Consider the following 18,889-nt stretch of genomic DNA (forward strand, 5'->3'; position numbering starts at 1 on the left):
GGACCTTGAATATGTCACACACATAAAAAAAGAGGTTGGCAAAACAAGACACAATCAAAGTCTTGTATATTTGGTTGTGGAATATAGGAAAGGATAGGATAGGTCTTTATTGTCATTGCACAAGTACAACGAAACTTTGTTTTCAGCACAAACCTATTCAAGATTAGACAAACAAACAGTGTAAACCAGGGGTGTCAAACTCAAATACAGAGTGGGCCAAAATTTAAAACGGAACAAAGCCGCGGGCCAAGATTGAACAAATTAACCTTTTAATAGTGACCCAAACAAGTTTTGCAATGAATAATGAATAAGCAAGACATAAATAGGGCAGCACGGTGGTACAAGGGTTAGTGCATCTGCCTCACAATACGAAGGTCCTGAGTAATCCTGGGTTCAATCCCGGGCTCGGGATCTTTCTGTGTGGAGTTTGCATGTTCTCCCCGTGACTGCGTGGGTTCCCTCCGGGTACTCCGGCTTCCTCCCATGGAGAAGGCAGAGCTTATATAACGTAATAGTGCAAAATCAACTTTCAAAAAACAAACGAAAAAAAATCGGTGGTATATTAAATTAAAAAAATGAATGCCTCTTTTCTATTTGCAGCCTTCTGAGGTAAATATCAACAATACGTTTTTCCGCAGGCTAATAAATTCGAAAATAAAATAAAAATGAGGTGTGCGGGGTTTGATGGTAGCGGAGGGGTGTATATTGAAGCGTTACGGAAGAGTTAGTGCTGAAAGGGGTTCTGGGTATTTGTTCTGTTGCGTTTATGTTGTGTTACGGTGCGGGTGTTCTCCCGAAATGTGTTTTGTCATTCTTGTTTGGTGTGGGTTCACAGTGTGATGCATATTTATAACAATGTTTAAGTTGTTTATACGGCCACCCTCAGTGTGACCTGTATGGCTGTTGACCAAGTATGTGTGTGTGAAAGCCGCATATATTATGTGACTTGGCCAGCACGCTGTTTATATGGAGGAAAAGAGGACGTGACGACATGACGACATGTTGTAGAGGACGCTAAAGGCGGTGCCTTTAAGGCACGCTCCCAATATTGTTGTCCGGGTGGAAATCGGGAGACTGGTTGCCCTGGGAGATTTTCGGGAAGAGCACTAAACTGCGGGAGTCCCCCGGGAAAATCGGGAGGGTTGGCAAGTATGAGTATCAGCGGTGAATGTGGTGTTACCGGCAGGCCAGCTCTAATGTTGATTTGATATTGCCTCAAGGGCCAAATTAAATTACACAGGGCCAGAGTTTGACACCCATGGTGTACAGTGTTACAAAACAAGAATGCTGATAAGGCGCCCCGTAAAAGATGGGAAAAAGGTCAACGCTGGGGAAGGATGAGTAAAAAAAATACAATCTAGACTGCGCTCCTAAGGTGGCCCAGTCTGGAGTGGGAAAAAACCTCCAAAGCAAAGCACATATCCATATTACAACATACATCTCCAGATATCTAGCAACAGAGGGAAGGGAGTTAGGCAGCTAAAATCCTGCATATCCGCCATCCTAGTCACTGCCGTTGTGTCCTTGGGCAAGACACTTTACCCACCTGCTCCCAGTTCCACCCACACTGGTTTAAATGTTATTTAGATTTTGGGTTTCACTATGTAAAGCACTTTGAGTCACTAGAGAAAAGCGCCATATAAATATAATTTACTTCACAAAGCAGTGAAGTGTTCTTTTTATATGAACACAAGAGTAGAAGTATGGAATCAATCATATATTTTTTAATGTTGCAAAATTGTTTTTTTGTACTTATGAATCGTTTTTACTTACAGAAAAATAGTTTTATACTTCCAAATGCTTTTTTTTACTTGCGAATATTTCATTTCTTTCACTTGCGAATGGTTTTTTACTTCCAGAATTTCTTTTGATTTACTTGCAAATTTTTGGGTGAGTACAAACATTTTTGTCTGTTTGTGGAGTTTTGGCAGTGACTTCAACCCTGCAATAAAAACATATATTTGTCTCAAGTGATAGCCCTCGTCAAACCAATATTATTATTTTTTATTGAAGAAAATTGATTTTATATTTGCAAATCCTTTTGTAGCTGCAGACAATTGTTTTTATACTTAAAAATATTTTTTATGTTGCATAATAGTTTTTGTATTTGTGAACTGTTGTTTTAGATACAGAAAATAGTTTTTATATACTTCCAAATGTTTTTTTTACTTGCGAAATGTTTATTTTTTTCACTTGCGAATCCTTTTTTTTACTTCCAGAATTTCTTTGTTTTTACTTGCAAATTTTTGGGCGTCAGTACAAATATTTTTGTGTGTTTGTGGAGTTTTGGCAGTGACTTCAACCCTGCAATAAAAACATATATTTGTCTCAAGTGATAGCCCTCGTCAAACCAATATTATTATTTTTTATTGAAGAAAATTGATTTTATATTTGCAAATCCTTTTGTAGCTGCAGACAATTGTTTTTATACTTAAAAATATTTTTTATGTTGCATAATAGTTTTAGTATTTGTGAACTGTTGTTTTAGATACAGAAAATAGTTTTTATATACTTCCAAATGTTTTTTTTACTTGCGAAATGTTTATTTTTTTCACTTGCGAATCCTTTTTTTTACTTCCAGAATTTCTTTGTTTTTACTTGCAAATTTTTGGGCGTCAGTACAAATATTTTTGTGTGTTTGTGGAGTTTTGGCAGTGACTTCACCCGTGCATTAAAAACATATATTTGTCTAAAGTGATAGCCCTCGTCAAACCTATATTATTATTTTTTTATTGAAGAAAATTGATTTTAGATTTGCAAAATCGTTTTGTAGCTGCAGACAATTGTTTTTATACTTAAACATTTTTTTATGTTGCATAATAGTTTTTTTGTACATGTGAATCGTTTTTAATTACAGAAAATAGTTTTTATACTTCCAGATGTTTTTTTTACTTGCGAAATGTTTATTTTTTTCACTTGCGAATCATTTTTTTACTTCCAGAATTTCTTTGTTTTTACTTGCAAATTTTTGTGCGTGAGTACAAACATTTTTGTGTGTTTGTGGAGTTTGGCAGTGACTTCACCCCTGCAATAAAAACATATATTTGTCTCAAGGGATAGCCCTCGTCAAACCAATATTGTTGTTTTTTTATTGAAGAAAATTTGATTTTATATTTGCAAATCCTTTTGTAGCTGCAGACAATTGTTTTTATACTTAAAAATATTTTTTATGTTGCATAATAGTTTTTGTATTTGTGAACTGTTGTTTTAGATACAGAAAATAGTTTTTATATACTTCCAAATGTTTTTTTTACTTGCGAAATGTTTATTTTTTTCACTTGCGAATCCTTTTTTTTACTTCCAGAATTTCTTTGTTTTTACTTGCAAATTTTTGGGTGTCAGTACAAATATTTTTGTGTGTTTGTGGAGTTTTGGCAGTGACTTCACCCGTGCATTAAAAACATATATTTGTCTCAAGGGATAGCCCTCGTCAAACCTATATTATTATTTTTTTATTGACGAAAATTGATTTTATATTTGCAAATCCTTTTGTAGCTGCAGACAATTGTTTTTATACTTAAAAATATTTTTTATGTAGCATAATAGTTTTTTTATACTTGTGAATTGTTGTTTTACATACAGAAAATAGTTTTTATATATACTTCCAAATGTTTTTTTTTACTTGCAAAATGTTTATTTTTTTTCATTTGCGAATCGTTTTTTTACTTCCAGAATTTCTTTGTTCTTACTTGCAAATTTTTGGGCGTCAGTACAAACATTTTTGTGTGTTTGTGGAGTTTTGGCAGTGACTTCATCCCTGCATTAAAAACATAAATTTGTCTAAAGTGATTGCCCTCGTCAAACCAATATTGTTTTTTTTTTTATTGAAGAAAATTGATTTTATATTTGCAAATCCTTTTGAAGCTGCAGAAAATTGTTTATATACTTAAAAATATTTTTTATATTGCATAATAGTTTTTTGTACTTGTGAATCGTTGTTTTACATACAGAAAATAGTTTTTATACTTCCAAAAGTTTATTTTTACTTGCAAATATTTTCTTTTTTTCACTTGTGATTAATTTTTTTACTTCCAGAATTTCTTTTGATTTACTTGCAAATTTTTGGGCGTGAGTACAAACATTTTTGTCTGTTTGTGGAGTTTTGGCAGTGACTTCATCCCTGCAGTAAAAACATATATTTGTCTAAAGCGATAGCCCTCGTCAAAACAGTATTGTTTTTGTTTTTTTTATTGAAGAAAATTGATTTTATATTTGCAAAATCGTTTTGTAGCTGCAGACAATTGTTTTTATACTTAAAAATATTTGTTTATGTTGCATAATAGTTTTTTTGTACATGTGAATCGTTTTTACTTACAGAAAATAGTTTTTATACTTCCAGATGTTTTTTTTACTTGCGAAATGTTTATTTTTTTCACTGGCGAATCGTTTTTTTACTTCCAGAATTTCTTTTGATTTACTTGCAAATTTTTGGGTGTGAGTACAAACATTTTTGTCTGTTTGTGGAGTTTTGGCAGTGACTTCACCCCTGCATTAAAAACATATATTTGTCTAAAGTGATAGCCCTCGTCAAACCAATATTGTTTTTTTTATTGAAGAAAATTTATTTTATATTTGTAAATTATTTTGTAGCTGCAGACAATTGTTTTTATACTTAAAAATATTTTTTATGTAGCATAATAGTTTTTTTATACTTGTGAATTGTTGTTTTACATACAGAAAATAGTTTTTATATACTTCCAAATGTTTTTTTTTACTTGCAAAATGTTTTTTTTTTTTTCATTTGCGAATCGTTTTTTTACTTCCAGAATTTCTTTTGATTTACTTGCAAATTTTTTGGCGTGAGTACAAACATTTTTGTCTGTTTGTGGAGTTTTGGCAGTGACTTCACCCCTGCAATAAAAACATATATTTGTCTAAAGTGATAGCCCTCGTCAAACCAATATTGTTTCTTTTTTATTGAAGAAAATGTATTTTATATTTGCAAATCCTTTTGTAGCTGCAGACAATTGTTTTTATACTTAAAAATATTTTGTTATGTTGCAAAATAGGTTTTCTTCTTACTTGTGACTCGTCTTACTCACAAAGAATTGTTTTCATACTTCCGAATGTTATTTTACTTGCAAATTTTTTTTTTTTTCACTTGCGAATCGTTTTTTACTTCCAGAATTTCTTTGTTTTAACTTGCAAATTGTAGGGCATGAGTAAAAACTTCTTTTTTTTATTTGAAGAAAATTGATTTTATTTTTGCAAATCCTTTTTCAGCTGGAGAAAATTGTTGTTATACTTATATTTTTTGCTTATGTTAAAAAATAGTTTTTTTTGTACTTGTGAATCGTTGTTTTACTTACAGAAAACTATTTTCATACTTGCGAATCTTTTTTTATTTGTAGAATGTTTTTTTTCCTTCCATATATATATATATATATATATATATGTATATATATATATATATATATATATATATATATATGTATATATATATATATGTGTATGTATATATATATATATATATACATATATACATACACATATATACATTTACTTGCAAATTGTTGGGCGTGAGTAAAAACATTTTTGTGTGTTTGTGAAATTTTGGCAGTGACTTCACCCCTGCATTAATAACATATTTGTTTCAAGCGATTGCCCTCTTCAAATCAATTTTGTTCAGTTTTTTTTGGTATAAAATTGATTTTATACTTGCAAATCATTTTGTAGCTGCAGAAAATAGTTTTTATACCTAAAAATAGTTTTTTTCCCACCCATCAATTTTCTACTGCTTATTCCCTTTGAGGTCGTAGCGGGCGCTGTAGCATATCTCAGCTACAACCGGGCGGAAGGCGGAGGAAATCCTGGACAAGTCGCCACCTCATCGCATGGCCAACACAGATAGACAGACAACATTCACACTCACATTCACACTTTTTATGGTGCAAAATTTTTTTTTTTCAAAAATCGTTCTCATACTTGTATTTTTTTTTTCATTTCTAAGATTTTTATTCGGCCACTTGTACCCGGGTACAAGCGGCCGAGGTGAGTTTCCTCCGCCAGGTGGCGGGGCTCTCCGTTAGAGATAGGGTGAGAAGCTCTGCCAACCGGGAGGAACTCAAAGTAAAGCCGCTTCTCCTCCACTTTGAGAGGAGCCAGATGAGGTGTTTGGGCATCTGGTCAGGATGCCACCCGAACGCCTCCCTAGGGAGGTGTTTAGGGCACGTCCAACCGGTAGGAGGCCACGGGGAAGATCCAGGACACGTTGGGAAGACTATGTCTCCCGGCTGGCCTGGGAACGCCTCGGGATCCCCCGGGAAGAGCTGGACGAAGGGGTTGGGGAGAGGGAAGACTGGGCTTCCCTGCTTAGGCTGCTGCCCCCGCGACCCGACCTCGGATAAGCGGAAGAAGATGGATGGATGGATGGATGAAAGATTTTTATTTTTTTCACCTGTGAAGGTTTTTTTTTTTACTCCATCCATCCATCCAGCCATCCATTTCCTACCACTTGTCCCTTTTGGGGTAGCGGGGGCTGCTGGAGCCTATCTCAGCTGCAATTGGGCAGAAGGTGGCGTACACCCTGGACAAGTCGCCACCTCATCGCAGGGCCAACACAGATAGACAACATTCACACTCACATTCACACACTAGGGCCAATTTAGTGTTGCTAATCAACCCGCAAATCCTACTCAGTGGCCTAGTGGTTAGAGCAGGGGTCGGGAACCTTTTTGGCTGAGAGAGCCAAGAATCCAAATATTTAAAAAATGTATTTCCGTAAGAACCATATGATATTTTTTTTAACACTGAACACAACTAAACGCGTGCATTTCTAAGTAAGACCAACATTTCTAGAGTATAATAGGTCTCTTATTATTTGTAGTAACAATGGTATTCTGAAGCTAACTGTGGTGGGGGCGTGGCCTGCGGCCTGCAGCGAAGCGGGGTGTTGCCAGGACCGGCCTTGAAATCAGCGACAGGTGCGTAGACGGCCCACCTGGGCTTTTTTATCTAATCACCTGTCGCTCTGTTTAGAAGCATCTGCCAGGAGGAGAGACGGGTTTGGGGCTGGAGCCAGAGCGAGAGCGAAAACGAAAGAGAAAAAGACAATTGCTGGAAAGCAACTGAGAGACTTATTGAAAAATAAAAAATATTGTAACCCTGAATCAGGCTTTCAAGTTGGTCTGAAGAACCCCCAGAAGGACAAGCCCTAAATTAAACAATAATAAATCAATCACTTCTTACCCTTAATGCAACTTCTTGAACAAGTGCGGTAGAAAAAGGATGGATGGATTCAAATGCATGAGCATGTTTTTTTTTAACAGTATTTTCAACACTTTGATTACTAGTGGAATTATTCATTACTTATCATGTTAAGTAATGTCAGCTCAGATTTATCCGAGAGCCAGAGGCAGTAATCAAAAGAGCCACATCTGGCTCGCAAGCCATAGGTTTCCTACCCCTGGGTTAGAGTGTCCGGCCTGAGATCGGTAGGTTGTGAGTTCAAATCCCGACCGAGTCATACCAAAGACTATAAAAATGGGACCCATTACCTCCCTGCTTGGCACTCTGCATTAAGGGTTGGAATTCAATCAATCAATGTTTACTTATATAGCCCTAAATCACTAGTGTCTCAAAGGGCTGCACAAACCACAACACAAACCACTACGACATCCTCGGTAGGCCCACATAAGGGCAAGGAAAACTCACACCCAGTGGGACGTCGGTGACAATGATGACTATGAGAACCTTGGAGAGGACGAAAGCGAAAGCAATGGATGTCGAACGGGTCTAACATGATACTGTGAAAGTTCAATCCATAATGGATCCAACACAGTCGCGAGAGTCCAGTCCAAAGCGGATCCAACACAGCAGCGAGAATCCCGTTCACAGCGGAGCCAGCAGGAAAACATCCCAAGCGGAGGCGGATCAGCAGCGCAGAGATGTCCCCAGCCGATACACAGGCGAGCAGTACATGGCCACCGGATCGGACCGGACCCCTTCCACAAGGGAGAGTGGGACATAGGAGAAAAAAAAAAAAGGAACGGCAGATCAACTGGTCTAAAAAGGGAGTCTATTTAAAGGCTAGGGTATACAAATGAGTTTTAAGGTGAGACTTAAATGCTTCTACTGAGGTGGCATCTCGAACTGTTACCGGGAGGGCATTCCAGAGTACTGGAGCCCGGAATGAAAACGCTCTATAGCCCGCATACTTTTTTTGGGCTTTGGGAATCACTAATAAGCCGGAGTCCTTTGAACGCAGATTTCTTGCCGGTACATATGGTACATTATTATTATTATTATAATTGGTGGTTAAATCACCATAAATGATTCCCGGGTGCGGCACCGCTGCTGCCCACTGCTCCCCTCACAACCCAGTGGGTGATCAAGGGTGATGGGTCAAATGCAGAGAATAATTTCGCCACATCTAGTATGAGTGTGTGTGACAATCATTGGTACTTTAACTTTACTTTAAATTGTTGGGCGAGAGTAAAAACATGTTTGTGTGTTTATGGAATTTTGGCATTGACTAAAAAACTGCACTAAAAACATATATTTGTCTCAAGTGATTGCCCTCGTCAAACCAGTATCGTTTTCGATATTATCCCGGTATCGACAATGTCGACATTCGGGTCGATCCGTCCGCCGCCCTCTCTGGTCGGGAGCGCGCGTTGAGAGGCAAAGGGGGAAGAGGGAGGCGCCGTGATCGCGCCCGCCGTGTCCGCTGCCCGCCTGCCTGTTAGTGAGGAGTCAGGACTGACAGCCAGCTGTGGTGCGGCGACCGCGACAACAACCGCAGCTTTTATTCCCCGCTGGAACCTTTACACCGTGTTTGGAGCCTCTCCTGTGTTGCCGACTCGAAGGGACACGACGCCCCCCCACCCCCAAATAAAACCCAAACGGCAGTGTCGTTGGTGGTGCTAGCAAGCTAAAGACGAGCATTCCTTCAACATGAATCCGCTGTGTAACAGATGTAACCGAGTCGTCTACCCCACGGAAAAAGTCAATTGTCTGGATAAGGTAAGTGGACGGACATGTTTTTTACTTACCATTCTTCTTTAAAGAATTGTTTGGAAATATATTTCTCAATCGCTGCCTTTGTTCCGTCTCGCTAAAAAAACAAAAAAAAAACACCTTGCGCTTTTTTTTTTTTTTTTTTTTGTGAATGAATGGAGCTGCCTGAAGGGAACAGGTATCTACATCGCTAGCACGGCCAGCTAACCGCTGAGCTAACTGGGCTTAACGGCACCGAATCACTCCCAGTTTCGCTACATTCGTAACAAAATATGGCGTCTAAATTTGACGTTTAATGCTTTATTCGTTCCGTGTGGTGTTTTTTTTTTCTTTCAAACCTATACGGCGTCTCCTAACGAGCGAGGGGCCGGGCTGAGCTGGTCTGGGCCTGTACTTTGATAGCAACCGATCGAAACCGTTACCCCGGCGCCGTAAAGTAACCCCTTGACATTTGCATTGATTTAAAATGCCCTCTTTTTTATCTTTAAAGGCATATTTTGTCATCGTTGAACAAATCTGATGTGGTCACTTCCTGTTCATGGGTGCCATCGGCGGGGGGGAGCGGTGTCCACGCCTGTTATAGGTGCAGTCTGATTTTAATCCCAGTGAGGCATGATTAGCTTGTCAAGATTCACTTTCAGTCCACAACCTAATCTAACACTCAGGCGGTCAATCTAATCATCCATCTGTGGTCGGCAACCCGCGGCTCCGTAGCCACTTAAACTACTCTGGTGTGGCTCAGCTGTAAACTTTCCGAATTTCCCAGGAGATTTCTGACCTCAGTGCCTTTCCCTAAAATTGTCTGAGGTTTGCATACTGTGATTTTCACTCGGACGGCAACGTTGAGGGGCCGGCCGTGATGGCAGTGTCCATAACATCTGGAAGTCTCTCCAGAGAGTGGTGAGGACGGCAGAAAAGATTATTAGGACTCCTCTTCCTCCTATCCAGGAGATCGCAAAAAGCCACTGCCTGACCAGGGCTCAGAAAGACTCCTCCCACCCCCACCAAGGACTGTTTTCACTGCTTGACTCTAGGAAGAGGTTCCGCAGCCTCCGTAGCAAAACCTCCAGGTTCTGAAACAGCTTCTTCCCTCAGGCCGTAAGACTCTTGAACGCATCATAATTAAATCATCCCCTCAATCCCCCCCAAAATGGATTAACTCTCTGTAATAAAAAAGACAATATAACATACATCCATAAACATGGACCATGTGGAAAAAGTGCAATGTATTTATCCATCCATCCATCCATTTTCTACCACTTATTCCCTTTTGGCGCCTATCTCAGCTACAATCGGGCGGAAGGCGGGGTACACCCTGGACAAGTCGCCACCTCATAGCAGGGCCAACACAGATAGACAGACAACATTCACACTCACATTCACACACTACGGCCAATTCAGTGTTGCCAATCAACCTATCCCCAGGTGCATGTTTTTGGAAGTGGGAGGAAGCCGGAGTACCCGGAGGGAACCCACGCATTCACGGGGAGAACATGCAAACTCCACACAGAAAGTTCCCGAGCCTGGATTTGAACCCAGGACTGCAGGAACTTCGTATTGTGAGGCAGACGCACTAACCCCTCTGCCACCGTGAAGCCGCAATGTATTTATCTGTACAGTAATCTATTTATTTATATCTGCACCTTATTGCTTTTTTAAAATATTTTATCCTGCACTACCAAGAGCTAATGCAACGAAATTTCGTTCTTATTTGTACTGTAAAGTTCAAATTTGAATGACAATAAACAATAAAAAGGAGGTCTAAAAGTCTAAAAAAAAAAGGCTAAGTCTATCTTCTAATACTTGTAATTGTGCCCGCTTTTACGCAACACTATGTGCGTGCCGGCCAGTCACATATTATGTGAAACCCCAATTACAATCCTCAAGCGATTGCAAAGCATACTTGTTCAACAGCCATGTAGGTTACACTGAGGGTTGTGATATAAACAACTAACACTCTTACTAACATGCGCCACACTGTGAACCCACACCAAACAAGAATGACTAACACAAATTTGGGAAAACATCCGCACTGTAACACAACATAAACACAACACAACCAATACCCAGAATCCCATGTAACCTTGAATCTTCCAGGCTACATTATATACCCCGCCCACCTCAACCGACGCAGGAGGGGGCGGGTTGGTGCTAGCGGGGTGTATAATATAGCCTGGAATTGTTAGGGTTGCATGGTATTCTGGGTATTTGTTATGTTGTGTTACAGTGTGGATGTTTTCCCGAAATGTATTTGTCATTCTTGTTTGGTGTGGGTTCACAGTGTGGCGCATATTTGTAACAGTGTTAAAGTTGTTTAAACTGGCACCCACATTTTGACATGTATGGCTGTTGAAAAAGAATGCCTTGCAGTCACATGTGTCCGTCGGCAGAAGCCACATACAACACGTGACCTGACTGGTAAACTGTTTGTACAGGTTGTGGAGGTCATTAATGACAGCGTCATCGTAGCACGCCCTTATATTTGTTGAATGGGTTTTACTCAGCAGACATCTGACGGAATAGTCACTGTAAAACCCGCGAGTCTCCCGGACAAATCGGGAGGAATTGTATGCGTGATGCTAATAAAGGGCATTCATATAAAACTCACTGGCCGCACTAACATCTAATCTTCATATTTAATTGTGGGCCGTGTGTCTGATGCATATAATCACAGCAGTATGATGATACTATGTGTACATTAAAACATTCTTGTTCATACTGCATTAATATATGCTACTTTTAAACTTTCATGCACAGAGGGAAATCACAACTAAGTCAATTGAACAAAACTATTTATTAAATACTCTTCATTCTTTTGCGGGTGACTTTTTAAATGAAAGAAAAAATTAGTAGTGCTGTTACCTTTTGTAGTAACACTTCTGCTGCATACCTTGCATATTGCTGTTGTCTGCTGAATATCTTCCCGCTTGAAGCCAAACCACCGCCAGATGATAGAACCCCTGCTGTTTTTTTGGGCATTAATTGTTCTTCCTTCTTTTGTGATCAGTTTCGCACCTTCTCTCTCTTGTAACGTCACTCAACTGGCTCCGCTCTGCTTGCTCCACCTGCCTCAGCTAACGTTAGCCATGCTCATTTCGGCCGCTCGTACCCGTGATCTTGTCCTTTCGGTCATAATCCAAAACTCATGACCATAGGTGAGGATGGGAACGTAGATCGACCGGTAAATTGAGAGCTTTGCCTTTCGACTCAGCTCCTTCTTCACCAAAACGGATCGATACAGCGTCTGCATTACTGAAGACGCCGCACCGATCCGCCTGTTGATCTCACTCTTCCGTCTTTCGTGAACAAGACTCCTGGGTACTTGAAACTCCTCCACTTGGGACAAGGTCTCCACCCCAACCCGGAGATGGCACTCCACCCTTTTCCGGGCTAGAACCATGGACTCGGACTTAGAGGTGCTGATTCCCACCCCAGTCGCTTCACACTGCTGCGAACCAATCCAATTTAATCAATGGTGTCCAATCCCAACACTGGAGCATGATCCTCTGTTAGATTATAACGTGTTGATTAGTTCTTTTAAAATGATTGTTCCATTTATGTGTACTTATGTGCAAGTGCAACTTTGCAATAAGTAAGTGACAAAAATGTTATCATCCATCCCCTCTGTCCATTTTCTACTGCTTGTCCCTTTTGGGGTCGTTGGGGGGTGCTGGAGCCTAGCCTCTACTTGGTTAACCTGATGTATCATTTGGTTGCTGACATATGATGTAGACGTGCAGCAAGTAAGCATGGGGATGACCTCCATAATGTCCATCCATCCATCTTCTACCGCTTGTCCCTTTTGGGGTCGCGGGGGGTGCTGGAGCCATATCTAAGCTGCATTCGAGCAGAAGGCGGAGTACACCATGGACAAGTCGCCACCTCATCACAGGGCCAACAGAGATAGACAACATTCACACTCACATTCACACACTAGGGCCAATTTAGTGTTGCCAATCAAACTATCCGCAGGTGCATGTCTTTGGAGGTGAAAGGAAGCCGGAGTACCCGGAGGGAACCCACGCAGTCACGGGAAGAACATGCAAACTCCACACAGAAAGAGCCCGAGCCTGGGATTGAACTCGGGACCTTAAATGGGGCGGTATAGCTCGGCTGGTAGAGTGGCCGTGCCGGCAACTTGAGGGTTCAGGTTCGATCTCCGCTTCCGCCATCCTAGTAACTGCTGTTGTGTCCTTGGGCAAGACACTTTACCCACCTTCTCCTAGTGCCACCCACACTGGTTTAAATGTAACTTAGATATTGGGTTTCACTATGTATAAGCGCTTTGAGTCACTAGAGAAAAGCGCTATATAAATATAATTCACTTCACTAATTCACTTAAATAGTACTTTAAAAATGTATGTTCACTTCTGTGCAAGTGCAACTTTGCAATATGATGTAGACGTGAAGCGAGTAAGCATGGGGATGACCTAAAAATATAAATAGATTCTTAAAAAATACATAATAATAATTTTGAAGTAGTATAAATAAGAATTTTGATGAAAATTGATTTTTTTGAGCACCCCTTTGGCTTAATTGAAAAATAGCACTTTAAAACAGCACATTTGTCAATATAAACAAGTATCAAATAATTATTATAGCATATTACTTACATGTACAAAGTCTACAAAGCAGAAGCACATTAGAAAGTAGCCTGTGACAAACGTGTCCGCCTCATTCAACTTACTTCAAATCAATTACCACTCCACATTAATTTAAAGACAGCATATATTCATTTCAGACGATCAACAAATAATAGTGTTGTGTTGTTTTATACCTACATTTTCTAACATTGCACATTACAAATTAAGGAAAGAAAGTAAGATTCCTGCTGATACCGTATCAGATCGGTATTGGCATTGGCCAATACTCAAGGCTCGGTATTGTATCGGGAATATAAAACTAATCTGATAGTCGGGTGGTAAATCTAATAATTGATGGCCAATCCCAACAGTGGAGTATATCAACACTGCATGATCCTCTGTTGAATTATAACTTGTTGATTAGTACTTTAAAAATGACTGTTCCATTTATGTTCACTTCTGTGCTAGTGCAACTTTGCAATATGTGGGTCACTAAAATGTACTCAATGTTATCCAATCCCAACACTGGATCATAACAGAGCTGCATAATCTTCTGTTAGATTAAGAGGTGATTAGTACTTTTACATAATTTTTTTTTAGTTATGTTCACTTCTGTGTTCTGTGCAACTTTGCAGTACGTAAGACACAAGCCACAGCATGCAGCAGAAAGCATGCTTAACTTCAGATGTGGGTGCGGTCTGTTTCTTGCAACAGCGCTTTAGGCTAGCAGATTATTCGTCTAATGGATGTCTGAATCGCCGTTGGAAATCGATCCCTGTCCAGAGCTGCTTGTTTGTTGACAGACGAGAACGCGACGCATTATCTTCCAGTAACATCAGCCCCCCTGCTCGGTTGCGTTCTTCTTAGATGCACCGTGACTAATGCTTTCCCCCAAAGTGCTTCAGACGGCGGTGTTGGTTCTGCTTCCCTCAAAGGTCCCTGGTCACACTGGCAAGGGCTAAAAAATGCAGTCGTGCTCTGCCGGAAAGCTGCTTATTGAAGCGCTGCCGCGAGTGCAGCCTCTGTGCGCTGTGGAATCTGGCCCCGAGATGAAGCACATTCTGCAGACATTCCCCTCCCATAAAACGTGCTCCGTTCGAGGCCTGCAGTGCCGTCTCCACGCCGTATGTCTTCGCTGTCATTCCGCATCAGTGCTCACTCCCTTCCAGAGGAACGCCAAAACAACCCCTCTCTTTCCACCCCTCAGTTGGTGTGCTTGTTTTATTTACGACTTATCTCAGGTAAAGAGTGGAGCCGCCTTCTTTTCCTTCTCCTTCTTCTTCTTCTTCTTCTTCTTCTACTGCCGCTGATGTTTGTATTCTCAGTCGCTTGTTGAATGTCCTCACCTGACAGGCTTTTTTCCTTGCATTTTATGTGCACCGTCTCAACCCACAAAGGCTTGTTTGTCTGACAGCTGCATTCCGTCCAGCCGGGCTGGGCCCAGCAGAGGGAGTGTGTCTTCGGCTGCAGGAAAAAGACAGGAAGCAAATTCTGCTCAGCTTCTTGTCGTTGGTACTTTTCCTTCTCTGTTTGGCTTTTGTTCAACACATAAAAGTGGAAATGCAATTTTGGGGGAATTATGCCCACCATTCACACTTTATGTAAGACAAGAACATATACCCATCCATCCGTTTTCTGCATATCTTTTTTTTTTTAATGCATTCTAATTTGTGAAATACGGCAGGTACGAGGTGGCTAATGAGAGAACACTATTCCGCTTATAAAACCCTATAAAAATATCCAACAATACTCCCATTTGTATTTTGTGACCTGAATATTAACCAAGTATTAGCGCCGTGATCACAAAGAGCTCACTAGCGTATGCTGCCATATTGACAATATTGAGACGGTGAGCTGCTGCATCGCCTCTTAGTTGCTATAAGTTAATTCTATATTATAAATCATGCCTCTAACTTGTATAGTGAAAGGTTGTGGCCATAAACCAAGATGTTGGTCAACTTTCACATTCAGGTTATACCGGCAGATCAGGACTGCATGACTATGGCCAAAATAATAATCACAATAATTGTTTTAGCAATATTGAAATCACGATTATTAATGACAAGACAAAGGCCTAACTAAAAATAAATATGCCATTGAGGAGTGTGTTCATAAAATGCAATCATTAGTGAAAAAATAAAATTATGCATAAAAGGCAGATACTATACAAGGAACACACTGTATTGTAGGTTATTACATCCATTACTTATGTGCATCTTTGAGAAGTGGATGGATATGGGGTCCCTCTGTGCACGGTTGATGTTACGGTAGTTTGTACTTTGGGCACCCTAGCTTTTATAGCAGGTGGTTGGTGGCCTGCTGTATGAGCAACTCTATTTGGATGATTAATCATGTGTCACGGGCAAATTATTGCGGTTGAAGAAAGAAAGAAAGTGTTTTTAGTGCTTAACTTGTCGCCGCAACTCGACAATTTATTTGGACATGCACACCAACGCAGCTTTGCCTTGCAGATTGTTGGTTTATAGGTTCATACGTGCAAGAGCATTTCTGAGGATGCCGAGAGAACAGCGAGACATGCGTGACCCACATTTTACGGGGTTGAAATGTGGGTCACTCTACGTGAAAGAAGGGCACCAATGTAACAATGCATTTCATTTTCCGAATAATTTAGGGAGCTACATGCCACCAGCTGATCAACTGTCAGTCACCCTCTCACATACTCTTGCTCCCTCTTACATAAGTCCACTGTTTTTCCGTCACCCTATGGTGATTGGTTGACTGTTGGTTGTGAAAATACTTAAATTGATATGCGGGGGAGCCTGCTTTTTAAATGTTAATATTGCCGACGATCACCCTCAATAAATCTTAGCAGCTAAAATCGTGATCTCGTTTAATTTTACAGCCCAACCGCAGATAGCGGGAAAGACACGAAAATATGCTCGTTGACATCACTTTTTCTTTTTTTTTTACCACAGTGAGAATTATAATTAATTCTTCATCTAAACAGGAAGATATAAACATCCCATCAGTCAGCATTTAAGTGAGAGCAGACATTGTACATTAAGAAAGTTATATTATTATGTTCGTAGTTTGTATTTTTGTTCAGCTCTTAGCAATAGTGCTACTTGCTGGATCTGTTTAGCAATCAGCTTCTAAGACTTGTAGTTCTTTCTCTTATATTCAGGGTAAAAAATATAAGGTTCTGGAACATCACATGTCCCAAAGTAGTCTTTGTTGACCGTCATAAACTTTGCCATGATTAGTGTTGTTTTTGTATAAGGAAATAGCAAATGTTATGATGCGTCTGTGAAATTAAAACGCTACCGTATACTTAAAATTACCAAAATACATAAATATTACATGTTGTCATAAATGTGCCTGTTACTACATGACATACAGTGAGTACAAGTAGTTATGTGGCTGATTTCGCAAGTTTTCCCACTTACAAAGTATACAGAAGTCTGTCATCTTTATCATAGTTACTCTTCAGCGTTAAGTGACAGAATCAAAAACAAAAATCCCCCAAAAATCACATGAGGATTTTTAAAACATTACTCAGCATTTTATTGCATGACATGGGTATTGCACTTGATACGTCTGGAAAACAGAACTTAATATTTGGTACCAAAACCTTTGTTTGCAACGACAGAGATTAAACGTTTTCTGTAGTTATTGGCCAGCTTTGCACACACCGCTGCAGGGGTGTTGGCCCACACCTCGATACAGGTCTTCTCTTAAATTATTCAAGTTTTGGGGCTGTCACGGGGCAATACAAACTTTCAGATCTCTCCAAAGATTTTCATTTAGGTTCAGGTCTGGAGACTGGCTAGCCCACTCTAGGACCTTGAGATGCTTCTTTGAAAACCACTCTTTTGTTGCCCTGACTGTGTGTTTTGGGTCGTCGTAATGCTGGAAGACCCAGCCATGACCCATCTTCAATGCTCTTACTGAGCATTGTTTGCCAAGATCTCGCGATACATGACCCCATCAATCCTCCCTTCAACATGAAGAAATCGTTCTGTCCTCTTTACTGAAACGCTTCCCCAAGAATGATGTTGCCACCTCAGTGTATGTCCCAGCCTTATGCATGTCTACAATTTTATCTCTGATGTCCTTACACAGCTCTTGGGTCTTGGCCATTGTGGAGAGGTTGGAGTCTGTTTGATTGAGTATGTGGACAGGTGTCTTTATACAGGTAACAATTTGAAATAGGTGCAGATAATACAAGTATTGAGTGGAAAGCATAACGATTTCCTAAATGAACATTTAACAGTTCTGTGAGGGACATAATTCTTACTGGTTGGTAGGTGATATTATACATTTGTTATGCACTAAATTGCTAATTAGTGACTTAAACAAACACAATGTGATTTTCTGGATTTTTGTTTGAGATTCTCTCACTCACCGTTGAGTAACTATGATAAAGATTACATACCTCTACATGCTTTGTAAGTGGGAAACCTTGCAAAATCATCAGTTTATTGAACACTTGTTCTCCTCACTGTATATACCTACGTATGTAAAACATTGGAGGTTCTTGGATATTTTTAGAGCCCTTTATTGGTGCAATAGTGGTAATCCTATTAGCTCCATTGTTAGCTGGCTTTTGCTGGTGTTTATTTAAAAGTTAGAATGCATTAAACAAAGGTGTTCTTGTCTCACATATGCAATTTGAATGATGAACAAAATTACCCCTAATAAGTGCAGTTCCCTTTGAGGCGCTCATTCATTGTAGTAATCTTTACTCCTTATTGGTTATTTTCCCTGAGATGATGAGTAAGATCCAAGCAGATTGTTTGTGGCAGTTGCAAAACATGTTACAAAGTAATAAGCAGGATTTTAGAAACAAAAACAGGCGGATTTCAGTATTAAAATAAATAGAATCCTTGTTTATTGTAAGATTACTAATAGTTCCTCTAGAAAGTGAGCAATCCAGCTAAATTATTTGTGTGTGTGTCTGTCTGTGTGTGTGTGTGTGTGTGTGTGAGTGTGAGCATGTCTGCATTTTGAATCAGTGCATGTTTCTACATGCAGGTGAAGAGTGACAGTCATTTTCCACTAACTCACACAAATGTGAACACATTCCATTTAGGGATACTGCAAGGTTTCCCCTCAATGTTTTTGATAGTGGCGGTGCACAACTTCAACATATTCGCCACCACACCTTAAATATTAGGGTTTTTACATGAAAACACACAAAGTCTGACACTCTTTTTTTTTTTTAGTTTTTATTGCCTATTTTATGCTTACAACGGGCCCACTTCCAATAAGTATTTCCTTCGTGCACACACGTCTGTCTCCGTATTTTACTTCTAGACACACAACACTTCCCCATTCTCTGCCGACACCGTGTGTTCACGGACCATGGGAAAAATAAACATGATAAC

General features: G+C 39.8%; 1 protein-coding gene across 1 annotated transcript in view; it reads left to right on the top strand.

Moving 5' to 3' along the window:
* Window positions 1–8,611: 8,611 nt before the first annotated feature.
* Window positions 8,612–18,889, top strand: part of lasp1 (LIM and SH3 protein 1) — a 74,532-nt gene continuing 64,254 nt past the window's right edge. The window contains exon 1 of the mRNA XM_061905455.1: window positions 8,612–8,964. Within this exon, the coding sequence (XP_061761439.1) occupies window positions 8,896–8,964 (69 nt within the window). The 5' untranslated portion in view covers window positions 8,612–8,895. The remainder of the gene's footprint in view (window positions 8,965–18,889) is intronic.

The sequence above is a fragment of the Nerophis ophidion genome, linkage group LG07, assembly GCF_033978795.1.
Source record: "Nerophis ophidion isolate RoL-2023_Sa linkage group LG07, RoL_Noph_v1.0, whole genome shotgun sequence".
Classification (NCBI taxonomy): domain Eukaryota; kingdom Metazoa; phylum Chordata; class Actinopteri; order Syngnathiformes; family Syngnathidae; genus Nerophis; species Nerophis ophidion.